General features: G+C 33.6%; 1 protein-coding gene across 1 annotated transcript in view; it reads left to right on the top strand.

Annotated features, from left to right (window-relative positions):
- Positions 1-20,296, top strand: part of LOC128986304 (uncharacterized) — a 68,177-nt gene that overhangs the window by 40,440 nt on the left and 7,441 nt on the right. Inside the window, exons 9-13 of the mRNA XM_054406602.1 lie at positions 4,479-4,612; positions 8,318-8,687; positions 9,097-9,251; positions 10,397-10,484; positions 16,786-16,846. Coding sequence (XP_054262577.1) covers positions 4,479-4,612; positions 8,318-8,687; positions 9,097-9,251; positions 10,397-10,484; positions 16,786-16,846 — 808 coding nt within the window. The remainder of the gene's footprint in view (positions 1-4,478; positions 4,613-8,317; positions 8,688-9,096; positions 9,252-10,396; positions 10,485-16,785; positions 16,847-20,296) is intronic.

Here is a 20,296-nt window from a genome sequence, read left to right on the forward strand (position 1 = left end):
GTTCCAAAAAATTACCAAATCTACAGTTAAAATAATTGTTTATGAACAAAAAAGCTACAGAGTTCTGAACAAGGGATTGAGTCATGTTGAGTTTAAGAACAAACTGAAAAATTTAATCTCAATAAAAAATAATTCGTCAACTGCAACAATGATCTCGTCAGGAGTCAGAAGCCAATCAGGTAAATCCTTTGACACCAGAAGCACAACGGTTGCCAGGTCGGCAGCTCCAGGACCACACCTACATGATGTCAACAGCACCATGGACAGTGCAACTAAGCAAGTCAACCAACTATGGGTGAATACTCGGAAACATCGGCCAGTGAGTCATTACTGTCCCTGAACCTTGGAGTAACTCAGATGGAGAAGACATCCTGTGAACCTTGCTCAACAAACACTGCACATTCAACACCTAAAGTGAGAGGACATCACCTTGAGAATTATGCAGTGGCACTTAAGGAATGTCCACCAACATCTGATGTGATAGTGTCATCATGGTGGAAGGAAAAAACATAGGTGTGCTATTCCCACATATTCTGACGTCACTCGGATTGCAAACAAAAGATCACCTGATTGTAACTGTAAAATTAGTATATGAATTTGTTTTGATTTGGTTGTTATTGTTTTGTTTCAAATCATAACAAATACATACTAATTTGACAGTTACAATCAGGTGATCTTTTGTTTGCAATCCGAGTGACGTCAGAATATGTGGGAATAGCACACCTATGTTTTTTCCTTCCACCATGTAGTGTCATGTGGAAAAAAGCAGAGCACAGTGAAAGTGTCAGAGGTCTTAAATTGTAGTGATAATGGAAATGCTTCTTTTTTAAGCTCAACCAGCCAGACTTTAGGCAAAATTTAACTACTCAAGATGTTATAGAGTCAGCTGATTTTTCCAATACATTTAATTTCAAAAAAGGGGTTAATATTTTTTTCTGGAATGTTCAAGGGCTAGTGAACAAAATAGATATACTAAATATGTATCTTAACCAATTTAAAATTGATGTTGTCTGCATTGCAGAACACTGGCTGGGTTTGCATGAAGGGGAGCATGTTTCATTACCAGGTTATAAGAATGTCAGTTCCTTTTCTAGGTCTTCAAAAAATAGAGGGGGTACAGTAGTTTTTGTAAAAGAAGTTTTTAAAAGTAAATGTTTAATTAAAATAAATAATATGTCCTTAGAAATGATATGTGAGGTTTCAGCTGTAAAACGTATATCATGCATTGTAATAGTTCTGTCCCTTTATCGACCTTACACTAAAGAAAAGGAGAAGTTTTTGAAATTTTTAAATGTATTAGAAAATATTCTTCAAGAAGTGATCAAATTTAAATGTGAAATTATTCTGGCTGGGGATTTTAATGTGGATTTAAATTCTAAATGTTCCAATAGTTTAGATCTTATCACTTTATGTAAAAGTTTTCACTTAAAAAGAACCATATTTGATGTAACCCGCCCTGGTAATGTAAATGAAGGTTCTTGCATTGACAATGTTTTTACTTCTCTTGACTCTTTTATGTTAGATGCTAGTACTGTACATACCATTGTTTCTGATCACAATGCAATTATTTGTAAAACACTACTACAAGGTTCAGAGAATAAGAGTAACTGTAAAAATAGCATAGTCTCACGTATTATTTCAGATCATGCATGTCAACGTTTCAAGGGAGATCTAAAATGCTACAATTGGCTTAATACATATTCAGAAATTGACATAAATACTATGGTTAAAAATTTTCATAGCAATTTTATGGGGTTAGTTGATAGAAATTTTCCGTTAAAGACATTTAAGTTAAGTAAAGCTAAATCAGATAATAAGTGGTTTAATATGGATCTATTTGAAACTAAAGAAAAATGTTGTATGTTATATGATATGTATAAGCAAACAGGATCATTAAAAATTAAAGAATCCTATAAATCACTCAGTAAAACATATAAACAGAAAATTAAGAAAGCCAAAATTGAATACAACAATAGTTTAATATCCAAAAGTAAAAATAAAATAAAGGCTGTGTGGTCGCTTGTTAAAAAACTATCCAACCATTCGAGAATGTCCTCAGGAATTTCAGAACTTACAGCTGAGGGATTCAATAAGTTTTTTATATCAAGTGACAACGAAATTGCAAAAAACATACGGATAAATCATCATGAACCTGATTTCACTTTTTTTCTTGGAAAAGTAGATATGAGACAGCATATTTTTGAGTTTAGATTTGTGTCGGTTGAAGAAGTTTTTAAAACTATTAATAACTTACGTACAAGTAAATGTTTGGATATCTATGGATTGAATTCAATTATTCTTAAAAACGCTTCTTTTAGTATTTGTGAAGTATTGACCACGATATTTAATAGGATGATAGAAAACGGTGTATACCCAACAGTACTTAAAAAAATTAAAGTGGTTCCAGTTCCCAAGAAAAATAATGATAGTTATGAAAGCTTCAGACCAATATCAATTGTACCAACCATATCAAAGTTGTTTGAATTACTAATGTATAACCAGGTGTATGAATACTTTGAAAGTAATAACATGTTTACTGATAGGCAGTTTGGGTTTCGCTCTGGGAAGAGCACAAATGATGCTGTTGTTAGTTTAGTTACAGATGTGGTTAAAAATATAGAGAACAAAAGATTGGTTTGCTTTCGCTCTTTTGACATGTCAAAATCATTTGATACTGTTAATCACAATATATTAATACACAAATTAAAATTTTATGGTTTTCAAGACAATTCAATTAAACTTATCAATTCGTATTTAAAAAATTGAGAACAATTTGTTAGTTTCAAAAATGAGTTATCTCTTGGAAAAAATATAGACGTTGGTGTTCCTCAGGGATCTTCTTTAGGGCCACTGCTATTTAATATCTATATCAATGATCTGCCATACAATTTGATAGGTGAAAACATTAGTAGTTTTCTTTACGCTGATGACCTAGGCTTGAATGTTTGTTCTGAATCTAGAGATCAAATGAATCACATCCTGCAAAATGCTACGGATCTGATTTATCAGTGGTGTAATGCAAATAGATTATGCCTAAATCTAAATAAATTGCAAGATTTAGAAATTTGTTTCTCAAATAGGCAGCCTCTATTAAATGAGGTAAAACCTTTAAAATTTCTTGGAATTAATCTAAATGCAAAACTAGATTGGAAGGATCACATTGACATAACCTCAACCAAAATGTCGAAAGGTGTATACTGCTTAAGAAGATTAAAAGGTTGTGTAACACAAGTTGTTTTGATAACAGTGTATTATGCACAGATACATAGTTTATTGAGTTACGGAATATTGGTGTGGGGTTTCCAATCATATATCAAAAAGTTATTTAAATTGCAAAAAAGAGCGATAAGGCTTGTAAGTGGTGTAAGCTCTAGAACTCACTGTAAACCTATATTTAAACATTTCAAAATTTTAACTTTGCCTGCAATATCTATTCTTCAAGTTCTGTTGTATGTAAAAAATCATTTAGAAATGTTCTAAGAAAATTCAAATAGACATAATTATGAAACCAGATTTAAAAACAACTTGCAAACAGTGCTCTGTAAGTACTCAAAGAGTCAAACAAACATTCAATACATGGCAGCTAAATTGTTTAATAATTTATCAGTGGAGTCTCGGGAGTTGTCCTTGAAAACTTTCAAATCAAAAATGAAAACATATTTAATACAAAAATGCCCATATACAGTGGAGGATTTTATTACATGTCAAAATATTTCTATTTAATTGTGCCTGTATTTATATATTTATATATTTTTTAATACTAGAACTTATTATATTGATTTATTACATCTAAGTATTCATTTGCTGTATTAATTTATGTATTTTATGACGATTGTTAAAACATTGTGAAATGTCTACAACAATAAATTGATTTGATTTGATTTGATTTGATTTCTTTCATCCGATTATAGGCCTATAGTATATGCATTTTAAATCCGATAATTTTAAAATAAAACAGCGATTTTGTTGATTTGAAAAGCCTTGAAGTGGGATTGTTTGATTCACACACACTGGTTTAAGGTAACTGTAGTTACCTAAATTACTGTAGTTACTGTAAATTACCTTCCATTGCATGCTATCACTTAAAGAGTACCTTATTTTACCTCATTGGCCACTGAAACCTAAAGAGGATTTTGGCCTCAATTCTCTTCCATCCCTTGCCTCTTCTAATGTTGATCCCAGTCTGGAGAAGTCTTTAATAGCTTTGTGCGTCCTCCAAGTGGTCATCTTACTTTTGGTACTTATCGGAATAGCACCTAGTCCATAAAGTGTTTAATTTGGAAACAAACTCAGGCATATTTTGAACATAAACTTTTTCTAGATACACAATAGTATATATCCCAAACAGCTAACACAATTATATTTTTAAGAGTATTCACTAACATTTTGATGAACACAATAAAGGACCAGTCTCAGTGTTCAAAATTAACTTAGTCCGAGGATAAAGTTGAATTCTTATTCTCAGTGTTTTGTTACAGGTAGATAGTTATGTTACTCTTTCTAACGTTGAGGCAGTTCCAGAGAAAGAAGACAACTACAGGCTTAAACTTACTGGGAAATCATCCTTCAAAGTCTTAAAAAAAAATAGCATTGAAGCCTCAGATATAGAATGGTAGCTATCTACTTTATCCTCTTTTACATACCATTGTTCTTCATTGTGGGACAATAATACAGTTGTTGGAAAGGTTGGAAGCATAACATTATTAAGACAATGATTTTTGTATCGGTATATGGTATTAGTCTGGGGAGTGTTTACCAACCCTTCACGGACGGGTGTGTCACTTGGCTTAGGACACACAGCCATTACCAGAAGTCCAAATTAACCCAAGCCGCCTCCGCCATAGTAGGTGGTACCAAGGAGCTAGAATTACAACTGGAGATATCACTGGCATGGCAACTCTGCTAGAAAATCAAGACGCTGTAAAAAGTTGTTATGTTGGTATCAAATAGAGGAATCAACCATCTCATTGGCTAATATTTTTATTACAACCCCCTATTCCTCTTGTACAAATGTGGTGTTTGATCCCTTAGTACAAATGACAGCCAACATCTTGGAATCCTCTAATTCAGTTCTAGTTGTATTTCTAGCTCAGTGTGTGGAACTTCCCATGATCGCTGTAAAAATTTGACCATCTCCATCAATTATGAGGACATCATCATCATCTCTTGCTATTATGGGGATATCATTCATCACCTACAATCTTTGACAAATAATTTTAAAAAATATATAAAAAGTAATAAATAAAAAGTATAAAGTAAAAAGTTTTGGTAATGGCTGCAGCCCCCTTTTACTTGTGACCTAGTGGTAAAACCGGGTGGGCACACATCACAAACACATCTCTCTTAATAATAAAGTAATTGCTTTTCTTACAGTTAATTTTTTCTTTGTTTTTTAGTTATCAGTCAAACGAAACTCTAAAGGATTTAATAATTATTTATTACCTTCTAAAAATTCTGCAAGTTGAATCTTAGCTATTTTAAGCTTTTTAGAAACAAGACAAAAGAGCGATTATTTAGGTTTCAGCATATAGACTTTGGAGGTTATGTTAATTCCAATTACATTATTTCAGTTGTAATTGAAGTAATTGTGTATCTGTGATTGAAGTTGGTGGTTGTCTATTTAGTAATTGCATAATTACATTCAAGTTGTTTTCTTTGTTGAAATAAAAGTTTTGGTCTTATATAAATGCATAGTAAAATCAACACAGGGTCCATTTAAAATCATCCAATAACATAATATCATATGACTTATAGTGGGGAGGCGAATGGCCGAAATTCCAAAGTTGGCTCACCCCGAAAGGTAACCGGTGAACACTATGCTAGATGATATTGTACAGTAGTAGAGATGATATTTTGACCGGTGTTCACTCTGTACGAGTGGGACTCTCTTTTCTGGACGCCATTTTCCAAAATGGCGGATGCCAATGTTTGATCTTTGTATAACTCGAGCAAAAATGATCCGATTTTGATGAAATTTGGTATAAACGTTTAAACCTACATTTATTCGAACGAGTTCGTGAACCAGCATGATCGGACCATGGGAACGGGGGTTTATGGGGGTTTTATGGGGTAAAATGGGATTTTCCTATTTTTTGCCCCCAAATTACAAAATTTTCCAATTTCCCTCTAAACCATTTTAAAGAACATTGAAAAACAAACAATTTAGTATATTAAAATTTTTTGTACCCTTATTGGTTACGGAGAAAATTAAAAAAAAAAATTATTTGAATTCCCATGTTATTCTTATGGGGGATATTGTCAACTCTTGTAGTTTGCTTGTTTATGGATATATTTTGATCAAACTTGGTAAACTTACTTATTTATACTAAGCTATTAATACTCTACTAACATTCACACTTTATTGGCCTCCCTGTAGCAGCAAACCTAGGTACTCGTTAAACCTAATGTTATTGAAATTGAATTAATTTAAAAACAAATCAGGCAAATGGAAGTTCGCTTAGTCTGCAGGTTCCCTGTGACGAGGGTATTTTATTCTTGACATTTCTTCCTAAACCTAGTGGTTCAGGAGATATAAGCGGTTAAAGTTGGGGGTTTTCTCCATGATAAATACATTGATCCGTTCCGTTTTAACTTTCACCCTAATGTATCTCGTTTGGCCGTCGCACTTTTCTATATATACAATTTATCTTCTATATTTAAAATAGGTATTATAATGGACCCCAGTACAATGAGACATTAATTTAAATTTATTTAATTATTATCAGTTATTATGGGTTTTTCAGATTTTCCGGGTAAACGGTCGTTTCCGAGAAAAACGAAAACCATTTTTGGAATCAGCGTGAAATTTCGGACCTTTTGAAAAAATAAATTTTTTTATTTTGGATGAGGTCCGGAGGTTGATATAATTACCAAGGAAAGCTACAATAAACGTTTGTCTTATAGTGATGTAAATAATTTGGATGTATTGAAGCGTCGAGCCAGACGTAGAAATACTAGAGTTAAAAGATCCGAAATAGCATAAAGCAAGTTGCTATGCCAGTTTTTTGCAATAAGAGCAATATATAAACATAAACTACGGTTTGAAAAGTAAAGGCTGCAACAGTACACTTTCAATGTCCAGATGCGTTAAACACGTTATTTAAGCAAATCGTAAACCTGAGTTGGTTTTGAAATGGCCCTCTTCGTATTTATTAAAATAATATTTCTTTAAACATGAATAGGCCTAATGATATTTCTTCTTATTAAACATGAAAAACATTAGTAAAAGGATCTTTGTGCAGGGTCTAACCATTGACTATAGTCTAACTCACCTTTTAGTATACATTCAAGAGAATAAATTCAAGAGCTATACTGTTTCCTTTGAAGAATCTGATCTAAAAATAACTAATAATATCCTGAGTGTCATATAAAAGTTCGTCTGGCCACCTGAAGGTTATAAATACGAAGAGGGCCATTTCAAAACCAACTCAGGTTTACGATTTGCTTAAATAACATGTTTAACGCATCTGGACCTTGAAAGTGTACTGTGCAGACTAAGCAAATTTCCATTTGCCTGATTTGTTTTTAAATTAATTCAATTTAAATAACATTAGGTTTAACGAGTACCTAGGTTTGCTGCTACAGGGAGGCCAATAAAGTGTGAATGTTAGTTTAAACATCAAGATTAATTGTGTAAGTTGTAAATAATATTAAGTGTGAATAGTTAGTGAATGTTATAATAGCTTAGTATAAATAAGTAAGTTTACCAAGTTTGATCAAAATATATCCAAAAACAAGCAAACTACAAGAGTTGACAATATCCTCCATAAGAATAACATGGGAATTCAAATAATTTTTTTTTCTCCGTAACCAATAAGGGCACAAAAAATGTTAATATACTCTAAATTGTTCGTTTTTTAAGTTCTTAAAAATGGTTTATAGAGAAATTGGAAAATTTTGTGCTTTGGGGGCAAAAAATAAGAAAATCCCATTTTTACCCCATAAAACCCCCCATAAACCCCCCGTTCCCATGGTCCGATCATGCTGGTTCACGAAATCGTTCGAATAAATTTAGGTTTAAACGTTTATACCAAATTTCATCAAAATCGGATCATTTTTGCTCGAGTTATACAAAGACCAAACATTGGCATCCGTCATTTTGGAAAATGGCGTCCAGAAAAGAGAGTCCCACTCGTACAGAGTGAACACCGGTCAAAATATCATCTCTACTACTATACAATATCATCTAGCATAGTGTTCACCGGTTACCTTTCGGGGTGAGCCAACTTTGTTATTTCACATATTTTACTAAATTTGCCTCCCCACTATTAGCTAATTTTGTTAAATCAGAGAGATTTTATGGGTTTTGTTGTTTCAGTCGAATAGAGAAAAATATCAAGACCTTTGAACCAAATAACTGCAAACTGGAGAGTGTTGAAAAGATAAATGGTAAAGAAAACGAGACCTCAGTCCTAACAAGGCAGCAAAACAACAAGCTAACTACTTCATCAGCCAAAGACTCTGTAAATCCAGTTGACTGCAATAATATATCTGCTTCAAAACACAACAGTTTCTTAAATGCCAAAGATGACAGTGACTCTGGAACCAAATCAAGGAAACAGCTATTTACACCAAATTATATGACTGATCTGAGTGACGCTGCTACTGATGAAACTAGTGAACTCAATATAGAAATGTCAAAAAAAGAGCATCAACTTGCCAAAAGCTGTTCATCAAATAAGGAGGAAGTAAGTTCAGTAACGAGGGAGTATGTAATTGACTTTAAAATAGGGTGGTGTGTATTGATTGACAGTAAAAATTTATAATTTATCGTTGTAAAGCAAAGGGTTTTCTTCAGTCATGGTTAGATGTGTTAGTGGTTGGCATTGATTGTTGCTTTGGTTGTGACTTTGCACACTTCAAAGTAGCCCCTGGCAAAATATTTGGACTCTATTGTCACCAGAAATAAGATCTTGGTCCACATGAGACAGACAAATTGCAAACTTGGCTGTGAAAAATTCCTATGTCACTGAAGCATTGGAATTCCATATAAACAATCCCTGCTTAATTTTCCTTTTCCCCTTAAATTAAATACTGTTTTTGTAATTTTTATTTCAATACTTTGGTAAAGTTTTTCAGATTTAGATTTTGTTTCAGAGTTTTAAACTACCAGACAACAGTGGTCACACTAAAGATATTACCAGGAAAAGGGGGCTGAATACTTCAGTATTACGAGAGGACGATGATGATGCGGAGACTGTTCTAAACCACTCTCTTCAGCAAAATGTCACGGATAAAAAGAAGAGACTAAGGTAGTTTGAAACATCTTTTCAAATCAATTTAATTACTACTATTTCTTTTTAATATTTTTGGGCCCAAGTGTCTAACTTAAATGCCTAATTCAGCGGAGCGAAGTGAAGCTGTTTGGGATCGGATTAGGTTTATTTTCCCCCTTTATAAATCTAATGAATTTTCGACCAATATCCTTGCTCAGTATCTTTACTAAAGTTATTAAGAAAATAGTAAAATAACATGTAGTCTCTTATCTCCAAATGAACGACATCCTCAGTCATGTTCGTTAATTTGGCAACTTAATGATTTAATTCCTTATATATCTAGATACTTATAGAGACCCAAAGATGTAGGCCTACTTAATTTTAAGATTTTCAAAAAACTGGCCGAAAACCGCTGCAGCGAGAGTGGACGAGAGTAACGTTTTTCTCATATTCATTTCTGCAACGTTCGACGACTGACATTGGTTGTAACCAGACTGAAAGGGATTTTTGCCAGTACCTTTTTTTCTTGCACACTGGGTATATATATGGAACGGTGACGCGCACGGCACAACGTGATAATAGTTATAAATAAATGTGTCAATAATATATACATTTTATTGATGTTCCTGTGGTTGAAAACAATTATTTTGTAAACATATAAAACTTTAGATAACTCGTAAAGAAGTATAAAATCATACATAAAGATAATAACAGCACTTCTAAAAAGGGTTTAAGTTAACAACATAAAAACGTCATTATTCTATCTCTTTCTTCTTCCATTATTTCTTGGGTTTCCCTAAATCCACACATTCAATAAGTTGCCATGGTTACTAATCACCCTGTTAGAGACCACTAAGCATTATGTCGTTATCAGCCGAGTTGTCACTTATTGATAACAACAGCAATTTTTTATGAATGTATTATTTTATATTATATTATTGTAGCTATTAGAGGGTAATAATTAACATTTAAATGACTATATAAAACTTACCTTTTTAAGAACTAATAAATACATAAAGTAGTTTATGGAACCGTCAGACTGAAGAACTGACAATTTTCCAACGGTTGTCGGTCCCGGTTATTTCCCCAAAACCCGTTGGAACCGAGAACAGTCTTTTAACTTGGACGGGGAACCGACACATCACTGAAAAAAGACAACTTGCAATTATTTCATGTTTTAGGATAGAGTCCCTGTCCACAGAAGAAGGAAACCCAAGGGGAAATCGAGATGATATTGATCAAGAACTAGAAGATAGAGGACAGAAAGTGGTAATATATCTATATTATTGCATACATACTTTTTATGAATATTTATTATTTTATTTATCTACACATTCATGCTAAATTTAATCAAAATCAGACCGATTACTTGAGTTATCAAGATTATAAACATAATATAATAGAATTCATTCTCATTTCTATATTTGTGGTTTGAGGAACACTTCACAAAGAGTGCACTCATCCAAGTAATATAAAATTTATTGATCGCAGATTAAACCTATCGATACCTATTGATTGTCTATCTTCCAAATCATCCCGAATAATTTTTCTTTTGAGACTCCTAAGACACCAAATTCCAAACAATTATATAAAAACCTAAGATAAGATATGGGTTGATATTCTGGGGTGGATGCGGTGGGCGATGTCTTATATATATAGACAATAGACAATTAATCTTTTTTAACACATTCATTAAGAATAGTAGTAGCGTCAATTTACAATTTTTTCTAGATGTGTTGTTTAGTCAAAGATCTGTTGATGGTATTCTTTTAAGGAGTAGAAAGGTCGATTAATGAGCCATTGATGCAAAGCTGGTTTGAGGTCATCTTCTGTCTTGCTTCTTAGATCTGGAGGTAGCCTGTTGTAGATTTTCATTCCTGCGTATGAAGGTTTCTTTTCAAACTGTGCCGTGCGATGTTGTGGAAGGTTGTACTGCATGGTGTTTCTCAGGTTGTGTTGGTGCATTTCACCACGTCTTTTAAGGTTATTTCCCACTGCAAATAACACAACTTCCTGGATGTAGAGTGCTACAAAAGGAAGTACTTTGAGTGACCTGCAGCTGTCGGGTCTGTGGAGTCCTGCAGTTATTCTGACTGCCTTTTTTTGTTTTGTGAGAACTCTTTGCATGTTAGTGGCAGAGGTTCCACCCCATGCTACAATTTCATATCTCATGTGCCACTCGAAAAGTGCAAAGTATGCTACTTTTGTTGTGATGTCATCCGTTGCATTTTTTATATGTTTAAGAGCATAGATGGTTGAACTAAATTTTTTACATACATTGTCCACATGAGGGGTCCAGGTTAAATTCTTGTCGAGTGTGATGTCCAAAAACTTAGCTTCATCTTCCACCTCTACATCTGGAAGTCGTTGCACTTCATGGGATTTACGGCCAAAAGCTATTTGAGTTGTTTTAGACATGTTTACTGCGAGATAATTGTTATAGCAGTATTGGTAGGCCATACTGAGTGACACATAGGATTTTACTTCTAGATTTTCAGCTAGTGGTTCATTGAACACTAAGGTTGTGTCATCAGCATACATAAGAGTAAGGCAGGCGTATCCTATTTGTTGCGGCAAATCGTTGGTAAAAAGAATAAATAGTACCGGAACCATAACTGACCCTTGGGGAACTCCTCGATTTATTGGTTGAAAACTTGATCTTGCTTTCCTTATTAGGCTGTTATCTCTGTGCCTTAGTTCTACAAACTGACTCCTGTATGTAAGGTAACTTTGAAACCATTCTCTTACTATCCCTGATACCCCCAGGGAATCCAGCTTTTTAATGATTAGCTGGTGGTAAAGGCAGTCAAATGCCTTACTGAAATCAAGAAAGATTCCTGTTGTTAGATTTCCTTCATCTAGGCTGTCAATCAGGGACTCAACCATCTGAATTATTGCTGTTGTTGTGGATTTCCCTTTTGTAAATTTCTGTTGCAGGTTGTAGTAGGTTGTGATTCGTGCAGTGGTCTAAAAGTCTTTTAAAACAACTTTTTAATATATTTTGGAGAAGGTGGAAACGAGGGAAATTGGTCTGTAGTTGCTTGCTTCTAATGTGCTACCTTTTTTAAATTTCGGGTATACTTTAGTTATTTTAAGTAGTGAAGGAAAGATGCATTGTTTTAGGGACTTATTTATCAAATCAGCCAATGGTAGTGCTAGTTCATTGCAGCAATGCTTAAGTATTTTTCATGAGACTTCATCGATTCCAGACAAGTTTTTTGCTTTTCCAGATTAGTTTCCAAGATCTGGTCTGGATAATAATCAAGTCATAATGACTCTAATTGAATCCAAAGATAACATTATTACCCAGCTTCACAGGTTGTGGGCACTTAACTTAAGTTAGTAGCCTAAGTTATAAAACATTAATAAATAATAAGATGGTGCAAACTGCTTCGCAAAACTAAAGTAATGTTGCTTTTGCTTATGATCCGAAGGAAAAGAAGGCCTTTGCTAACAGTAGAGACTGAGAGTGTAGGCCTACCCTATCAAGTTTGTTTATAACCATTTTAACTTCCTTCTCGTCTGTGGTTTGAAAGGAGGAAAACAGTGGACCTGTTTGAGTTACGTGTGGAGTTTGAGCTGTGTTCTTTAGGTGTTTTTGTTTCTCTACTGTTTTTTCTGCTACCTGTGTGAAAAATGTTTTCAAATGCTCTGCAACATGGGTCACATTACTTATGAGTTGGCCATCTACTTGAAGGGTTATTTCATTTTGGGATGTTTCCTTTTTGGACCACACTGTGTTTATTGTTTCCCAGATAGCTTTAGATTTATTTTCAGCTTTCATCAACTGGTCAGAGTTAACCTTTTTCCGCATCGTTTTAAAGTACAGGTCATAGTTATTTTATTTTCAATAGAAACCCTTCTGTCATCTGGATTTCCCGTCACCTCAAGCTCAAACTTTCTTAGAGCTTTAAGAAATTTTGCTTTGAGTCTCAACTGCTTCTGGGTCCATAGAGGATTTTAGTTTATGTTTTCTTTGTGTTTTTATCTTCTTTTGGGGGCAGGCTGCATCCATAGCTACTCTCACTATGTTACTAAAAGTTTTAAAAGCTTCTTCGGCATTGTTTATTGAGGTAACATTAAGCCAGTTTTCTTTACTGAGAAGATACTTGAGCTCTTGTAGGTTTTTATTTTTTAGGCAGCATCCAATTTGGGCTGGATAACTTGAGTTGATGTGTGAGTTGAAGTTTACAGTACAGAGTTGAGCAGTATGATCCGAAAGTCCTGCACTGATGACTTCTGGAGTGAGTTGGTTTGTATCTATATTTGTACAATCCAGTCAATTGAGGTTTGTGTTAGATTTGTTATTCTCGTAGGTGGAAGCTGTAGTCTAGCATGTTGTGCATAGCAAGAGTTTCATTTAAGATAATGTGTTTCCTGTTAGGGTTACACAAATCAACGTTAATATCTCCCATGATGATAAGAGGAGAATTTTCAATTTTTGTTTCCTTAATTAGTTCTGTAAAGGTGTTTAATGATTCCTCAAGGTCTCCGTTTGGGGGTCTGTAGGTTCCCACTACAAACAGATCTGAGTTCTTGAATTTTATTTTTATAAGAGCTGCTTCAAATAACAGTTCTTTACAGTACTTGGAAACATCTATGGCTACTGTGCTACTCTCAAGGCTTTCTTTTACAATAATGCACACACCTCCCTTTCTGTGTTATATTCCACTATAGTGAGCCTTGAGGCAGAATCTAGTGGCTATGATGGTGTTATTTATTGTGTCTGTCTTCAGTCCGTGTTCTGTCAGGTTTGGTTTCTTCTAAAAGGTGTTGTAGTCTTTAAAATACTTGAAATTTTATTAGATAATTAGTATAGAATAAATTATTTGAAGATGGTGTTGTAAATGAGTCTTGTATTTCAGAACAATGTTTTGATAATCACAATAGTAAAAATATCAGGAATAATAAATATTTAAAATAACATATGATTGTTGAGGAATGCAAATAGAAAATATATAACATAGTCTATTTATTTTTTTTGAGACTTCCTGTGTATTTTGGTGCAGCAGGATGAGTTTGGAGTTTACATCTTGACTTGATTGTCTAAAAAACAGTCAGGTTGTCTTTCTCTTGTCTCTGCTGCTTTTTGCAGTTTAGCTCTTTAGCTTCTTTCTCTTCTAGCTGTTCTTTGCTCTTTAGCTTAGCATTTAGGGGTGAAATTTTTATTTTTAGTCTCTTTCAGGGTTTCTTGAGCTTTTACTGTTTGTGACACTTGTGACAGTTTTTGTGGCGGGGTTTGGCTGGTTCCCCCAGTTGATACTTGTTCTGTTGAGGCCTCAGATGACAGTTTTTTCGTAGTAGTTTGCCTGACACTCTCTGTTGCAGTTTCGGTTGGCAGTTTTTTAGTAGGAGTTTGTCTGACTCCCGGTTGTTGCTTCAATTTGCAGTTTTTTTCGTTGTTAGTTTGTCTGGCTCTCCACGTTGTGTTTTAAGGTTTTGCTGGTTCTTTCTCGGCAGTCAGTAGCAAGTGTGTGATTTGTTTGTTCTAGGTATTTTGCATTTTGCAGGGATACACTGAATATGTTAGTTCTATTATGATTTCTTTGAACCCTTTTATTTTTTAGTGAACTTGGTGTTGGAATGGAAGGATTTGTATGAGTTGTCGGAGAAATGGTGTTAGACATCTCTTTGTTCATCTGTATTTTCAGGGTGTTAATGATGTGTTCCATTTGATTTTGTTTCATTTTAACTTGAGCAAGTTCAGCTAAGAGGAAAGGACTGTGACCAGTTACACATTGATGGGTCTGGACTAAAGCAGGCTTTGTACTAACCAGATAGCTTCACCAGCACTCAGCATCATTCTGTTTTTGTGTCAGATCTTTTATTTTCTGTTTAAGTTGTAGAATTTCTTGTTCATATTCTTTTAATGTGTCTTCTTTTTCCTTGTCAAATTCTTCATAGGTGTGCTCTAAGTCACTGCGAAGCATCTTCTCATTGTCACGCTGTTTTTCAAGATTATTGATAGTTTCCACTTACGAGTTGTTTTTCATTAACAATCTTTCATTTTGGTCTAATAGTGTGTCTATTTTTTCTTCCCAAGCTGCTTCATTTTCATTTTTTACTTTTGTTACTTGAAAAGACAGTTTGGCATTTTCGAGATTCAGCTTGTGTACATCCTCTCTAAGTTAATTGTTTTCTACAAGGAGGGCATTTCCAACCTCCGCTGCTAGGTTAAGAGAAGTTTCCAAATCATTGTCTTCTGTATCAAAATTCTGTACAATGTTTTGAAAATCATATATTATTTTTTTCAATGTTATAATTATCATAGTTTATAAAGAAAAACTACTTCTATGACCTTTCAGTTACACTGCTTCTTATGACTTTGTCAATTACACCTCTGTAATTTTTTTAACAAAAAATAATGATTTATTATTATTACTAGTGTACATGTTGCTTGAATTCAATTGCAAAGTAGGAGTTATTTGAAAACGAATACTGGTAACACTCACAATTTCAAATAAGTTTAAAAGAGTCAACTAAAAAATTATTTAACTAATGAAAATACCAATGATGTCCATACCAGTTCGATATAAACAACATTTTAGATATTATTTTTCAAAAGTTGATATTCTTGTTAGCATTTTCTACAAATTGTTTTCCACTTATAGCCGCATTATGTAGCCCATGATTATATTCGCCATTAATAATGTAGTCTGCCTGGTGCCACCATTGTCGCCAGTATGTTTACAAATTTCAGTAATAAAAAAAATAGCAATAAAATTGTTCACATTACATAAGAGCTACCTGATTTCCTGCATAATCTCTTGCCTCAATTGGCATTATTTTGGTTAGTCACTGTAATAACGTCAGTTATATTTGCCTGAGAAAATGCAGAGTTAAAAGGTCTGATGTTGTTCAGATAGTTTTTTTTTCCTTAACTGTGAAAAGTAATTGAATCCAATTAAGTTTTAGTAAACGTTTCTTGGATGTAGTCATATTCTTCTAAAATCACTTGACTTTTATGAAAACATATACCTATTTAACTTCCTTGCTGTACCAGTTTTATTTAGCCTTGGGGGTTTCCTCTGCAATATATATCACAAAGTTTATCCATATTTCTACTAAAACTGGTAGCACTTCGGCTAACATCCTCGTTTATCGTTTGTACAAACCTTCATCTTGTAGGCGTTTTTCATTATATAGGCCAAGATCTATACTGAATTCTTTAAAAACATTACCCCATTTCTTCTACTTGGTGGTGTTCTATGACTTTTCTATGTTTTGAATGAGACTTCAATGGTCAAAATCGGTTAAGGAATCGCAAAGGAGTTCAAAGGACAAATTTTGTGTTTGCGTATTAATTATATGGATTATTACTTTTTTTAAGCCTATGCATACATTGCGAGTCCCATGCCTCAGGGGTTGGAAGGCATGTATGTATAAATTTATAAATTTTAACTATTGAGTTCTTGGGGACATAAAAACAAAAAGTAAATCAGTCCCGGGTCTAGGTCTTACCATGCCACCTACGTTAATAGCTTATTCCTTGTACATACATAGCTTTTTATATACATAAGAAATTAGCTAAAGAAATTTGCTGAAACTGACTTATTTTCAAATGTTTCAGTCCGATTGGCTATTTCATCCCAAAAACAACATAGACAACCAAGATGATACTGCTGTCAATGGTAAGATATCCACAAAAAAACCTCGTAAGTTAAGGAACGTTTTCTTTTTTTCATTCTAATGGGATGATAATTGAAACGGGTTGTATGTAATGTAGACTATAGTTTAAACAACTTTTTAGGGCTAGATGAACTAATTCACTCTTCAATGGCCAGGTAGTTAAATATCTCAGGAACTACGGTATAAGTCTGATTTAAGATAAAAATACATTGGCCTAGTAATTACAAGTTTTCCGGTTCTGATGAATAAAAAACCAAACTTTAAATTTACTATTTATCTCTGTAACCAATAACTGTGCAAAAACACTTAATTATACTAAACTTTTTTTTAAGCTTACAAAATGGTTTGGAAAGAAATTGAGAAATTTTATGTTTTTAGGGTCAAAAATGGGAAAAACAATTTTTACCCCATAAAACCCCGTTCCTATAGATAGAAAGATTAACTAACCGTCCGACCATGCTGATTCGCCAGCTTGTTGGAATAAACTTAGGTTTACAAGTTTTTACCAAGTTTCATGAAAATTGGATAATATTCATAAGTTAAGTTCATAAGTAGTGTTATCGTGCTAACTGACACTTATATATATATATTTATTTATATAATATATGTGTAATCAAACGGATCGTGTTTTTAGCCTCAGGGGACATCAAAACAAAAAATAAATCGATCCCATGTCCAGGTCCTATATGGTAAATTCACTAAAATAGACATACTTGGACTGAGCCACTGACAGAGCACACTGATATAAAATACTGATCTCTATCAAACCATCAACTTTTTAGTTTAGAAGTCAAAAGGATGAGATAACTTTTGGTAATCTATAACATCTTTATGTAACATAATTTAAATTATCTCAGTAACAAAAACTAAGAGGGAAAATATCAACAGTCAAAGATATTCTTTGTTATTCTAGATGATAGGACACTCTGTGAGTGGTTCACTTAACTATGTTATCTCTTGAATAAAAAATTGGGGACAGCTGGTCCAAATACATGAGATGTCAGTCAATGATTATACCCAGTAATTATACAGGGTGTTCAAAAAAGGTGGGGACATAATTTACGTAGTGATTCCTTGAGTCAAAATAAAGAGAAAATCACGAATAAGATTTTTTCCAAAATCATGTTTTTAGCCAGATATTCGCCATTTTGTATTTTTTACATAAACATTTTTTACTTTGAATTTTTTGACCGATCTTTATGAAACTTATTATGTATTTTAAGGTACAAGAGGCCCATGTTAGAACAAAAAATCATCTTGATTCAACTTCAAATTTCAAAATGGCGGCCATTTTGATTTGTTAAACTTAAATTACACAAAAACGGCTGATTTTATGAAAAAATGTCAAGATACGGTTTTCAAAGAATGTTGGCTTTTTACTTTTAATATCTGTCGATCTAAGAAACCGGTCCTTCTACCTTTAAGTCAGATAATTGAATATTTTGATCAAAAAGTTATCTATTGCTGTCTTCGAATTATCTGTAACTCTTTTTGGGAAATTAACAAGGTACCTCATATTTTTGCTTTCTAACAACTGTTGTAACAATCTATGTCTGCTGTCCGATACTAAAACATCAATATTTAGGTCACCTGCTATAATGATTTTATCATATTTTTTATTAAAATAATCAATTAAAATATCTAACCTATCCAGAAAAATATTTACATCTGATCTAGGTGACCTGTAAATACCAATAATGAGATATTTTTACTTATTAATACTAAATTTACAGGCACAAAATTCAAATTGCAACTCTTCAAGTAGAACATTACATATTGCATCCGGCACCGAGACCCTCCTCAGCTCAAAACTCTTCTCTGCCAAAATAATAACCCCTCCATTAGACTTTACTTTTCTAGGAGAACTAGATTTTACTGAATAGAATTTAAATAAACCCTTTTTATTTCCTCTTCTTTCGTATCGTGTTCTGATAAAACAACTATATGGGTATTTATTTTGTCTAAAATTGCCTGTAGTGAATTTAACCTAGAAGGGAGGTGTTGAATGTTCTGGTGAACAATTTTGATAAAATTATGTTGCGATTTTATTTGATCGGTGTGGTGGTTTGTAGAATTTAGTTTAAAGCTGAGAAAGATAGGTCGCCAGGTGCCACAGTAACTTGCTCTGTTTGAGTTGATGTCTGCTCTGTGAGTTGATCAGCTGCTATTGTCACCATCATGGACACTGGAGTAGTTGCAGCCTCATTAGGTGTTACATTGGCAGTGATGTCTCCAGCTTAAGCTTTGTCCAGTTAAGGTGGTGAAAGGTGTCCCTGTTTTTTGTTGATAAAGTCTTTCAGTTGACAGACAAAGTCTTTGTGAGATAAGCAATTCTTTTAAGTCTGACTAGGATTGTGACCGTATGAGACTATTGTGACTGATTTAGCCTTAGTAATTTGTTGGAACTTAAAGATGTTAGATGTTATTAATAAAGTGATTTAAATCCATCTTGTCCCGAACACAACCAATTGGGGAGCAGATGAGGTGTTCTAGCTTCTTTATATTTATTTATTTATTTGAAAAATCACAAAATCGTACAACATTTTATAAACAAACTTTCTGCAAAAGCCAGGAAAATTTGGCTTGTCTGCAGCTCATAGAGATAAACTTGTTGTAGATAACAATGTACTTGGTCCCTTGGTCAGTCCTTCTCCATATTACACTTTGGTTTTCCTTGTTTCTTGTAAAGATCTGCTATCGTTGTTGTTTTGACTTATTCTCTACCTTTCTATAAACGACTAACTTGCTTTAAAACAACTTGAAACAATTATCTGAAATAAATAAATATCTTGCTTTTGTTGTTAGACTATACACGGCTATGGTGGATTTGTATAGCCAAGTGACTGGTTAGGCACTGTGATGGTTTAGGCTTTCCGAAATAAGACTTGAACACTACTGCTACCCCGGCAGTCATGTGGCCTGGATCAGAGAAATCAGCAGAGATGCTGTGTGCAAAACCAATTTTCTAGTTTTTTTTTATGTTGTTGGAAAATATTACCAATGTGAGTTTCAACTAACTTTACAGGCATGGCATCATTGTAATGCTCTGTCAATTTAGCTACCCTCTTCTTAGTTCCTGATTTAATTAAGTTTGCATCTGCTGAGTATATCCTCACCAACATATCCCTTATCGCAAACTCTAATTTTTCTTGCCTCTTATGTTGAAATGGAGACCTTGCCGTCCAAAATGAAAACGTTGAAATTTATTGCTGTCTAGGTCAACAATATGAACATTTTGTATTCGCTCAGTTAGCTCTCCAATATAAGCATTAAGGAGATTTATTTTATTTTGAACTGGATCCATGATATCAGCATTGAACCTCTGAGAAACTAGTGAAAATCACTGTGTTTTTGCTACTAATCTCGATAAGCTTTTCTCCAGGTCTCTGTAAACTGACTCAAAGTTACCACAGAAAGAGTCATTGGTACCACCCATGAGGACAATAATGTCA

The sequence above is a fragment of the Macrosteles quadrilineatus genome, unplaced genomic scaffold, assembly GCF_028750875.1.
Source record: "Macrosteles quadrilineatus isolate MER2022 unplaced genomic scaffold, UCM_ALF_1.0 Scaffold_1__1_contigs__length_201487025, whole genome shotgun sequence".
In the NCBI taxonomy this organism is placed as follows: Eukaryota; Metazoa; Arthropoda; class Insecta; order Hemiptera; family Cicadellidae; genus Macrosteles; species Macrosteles quadrilineatus.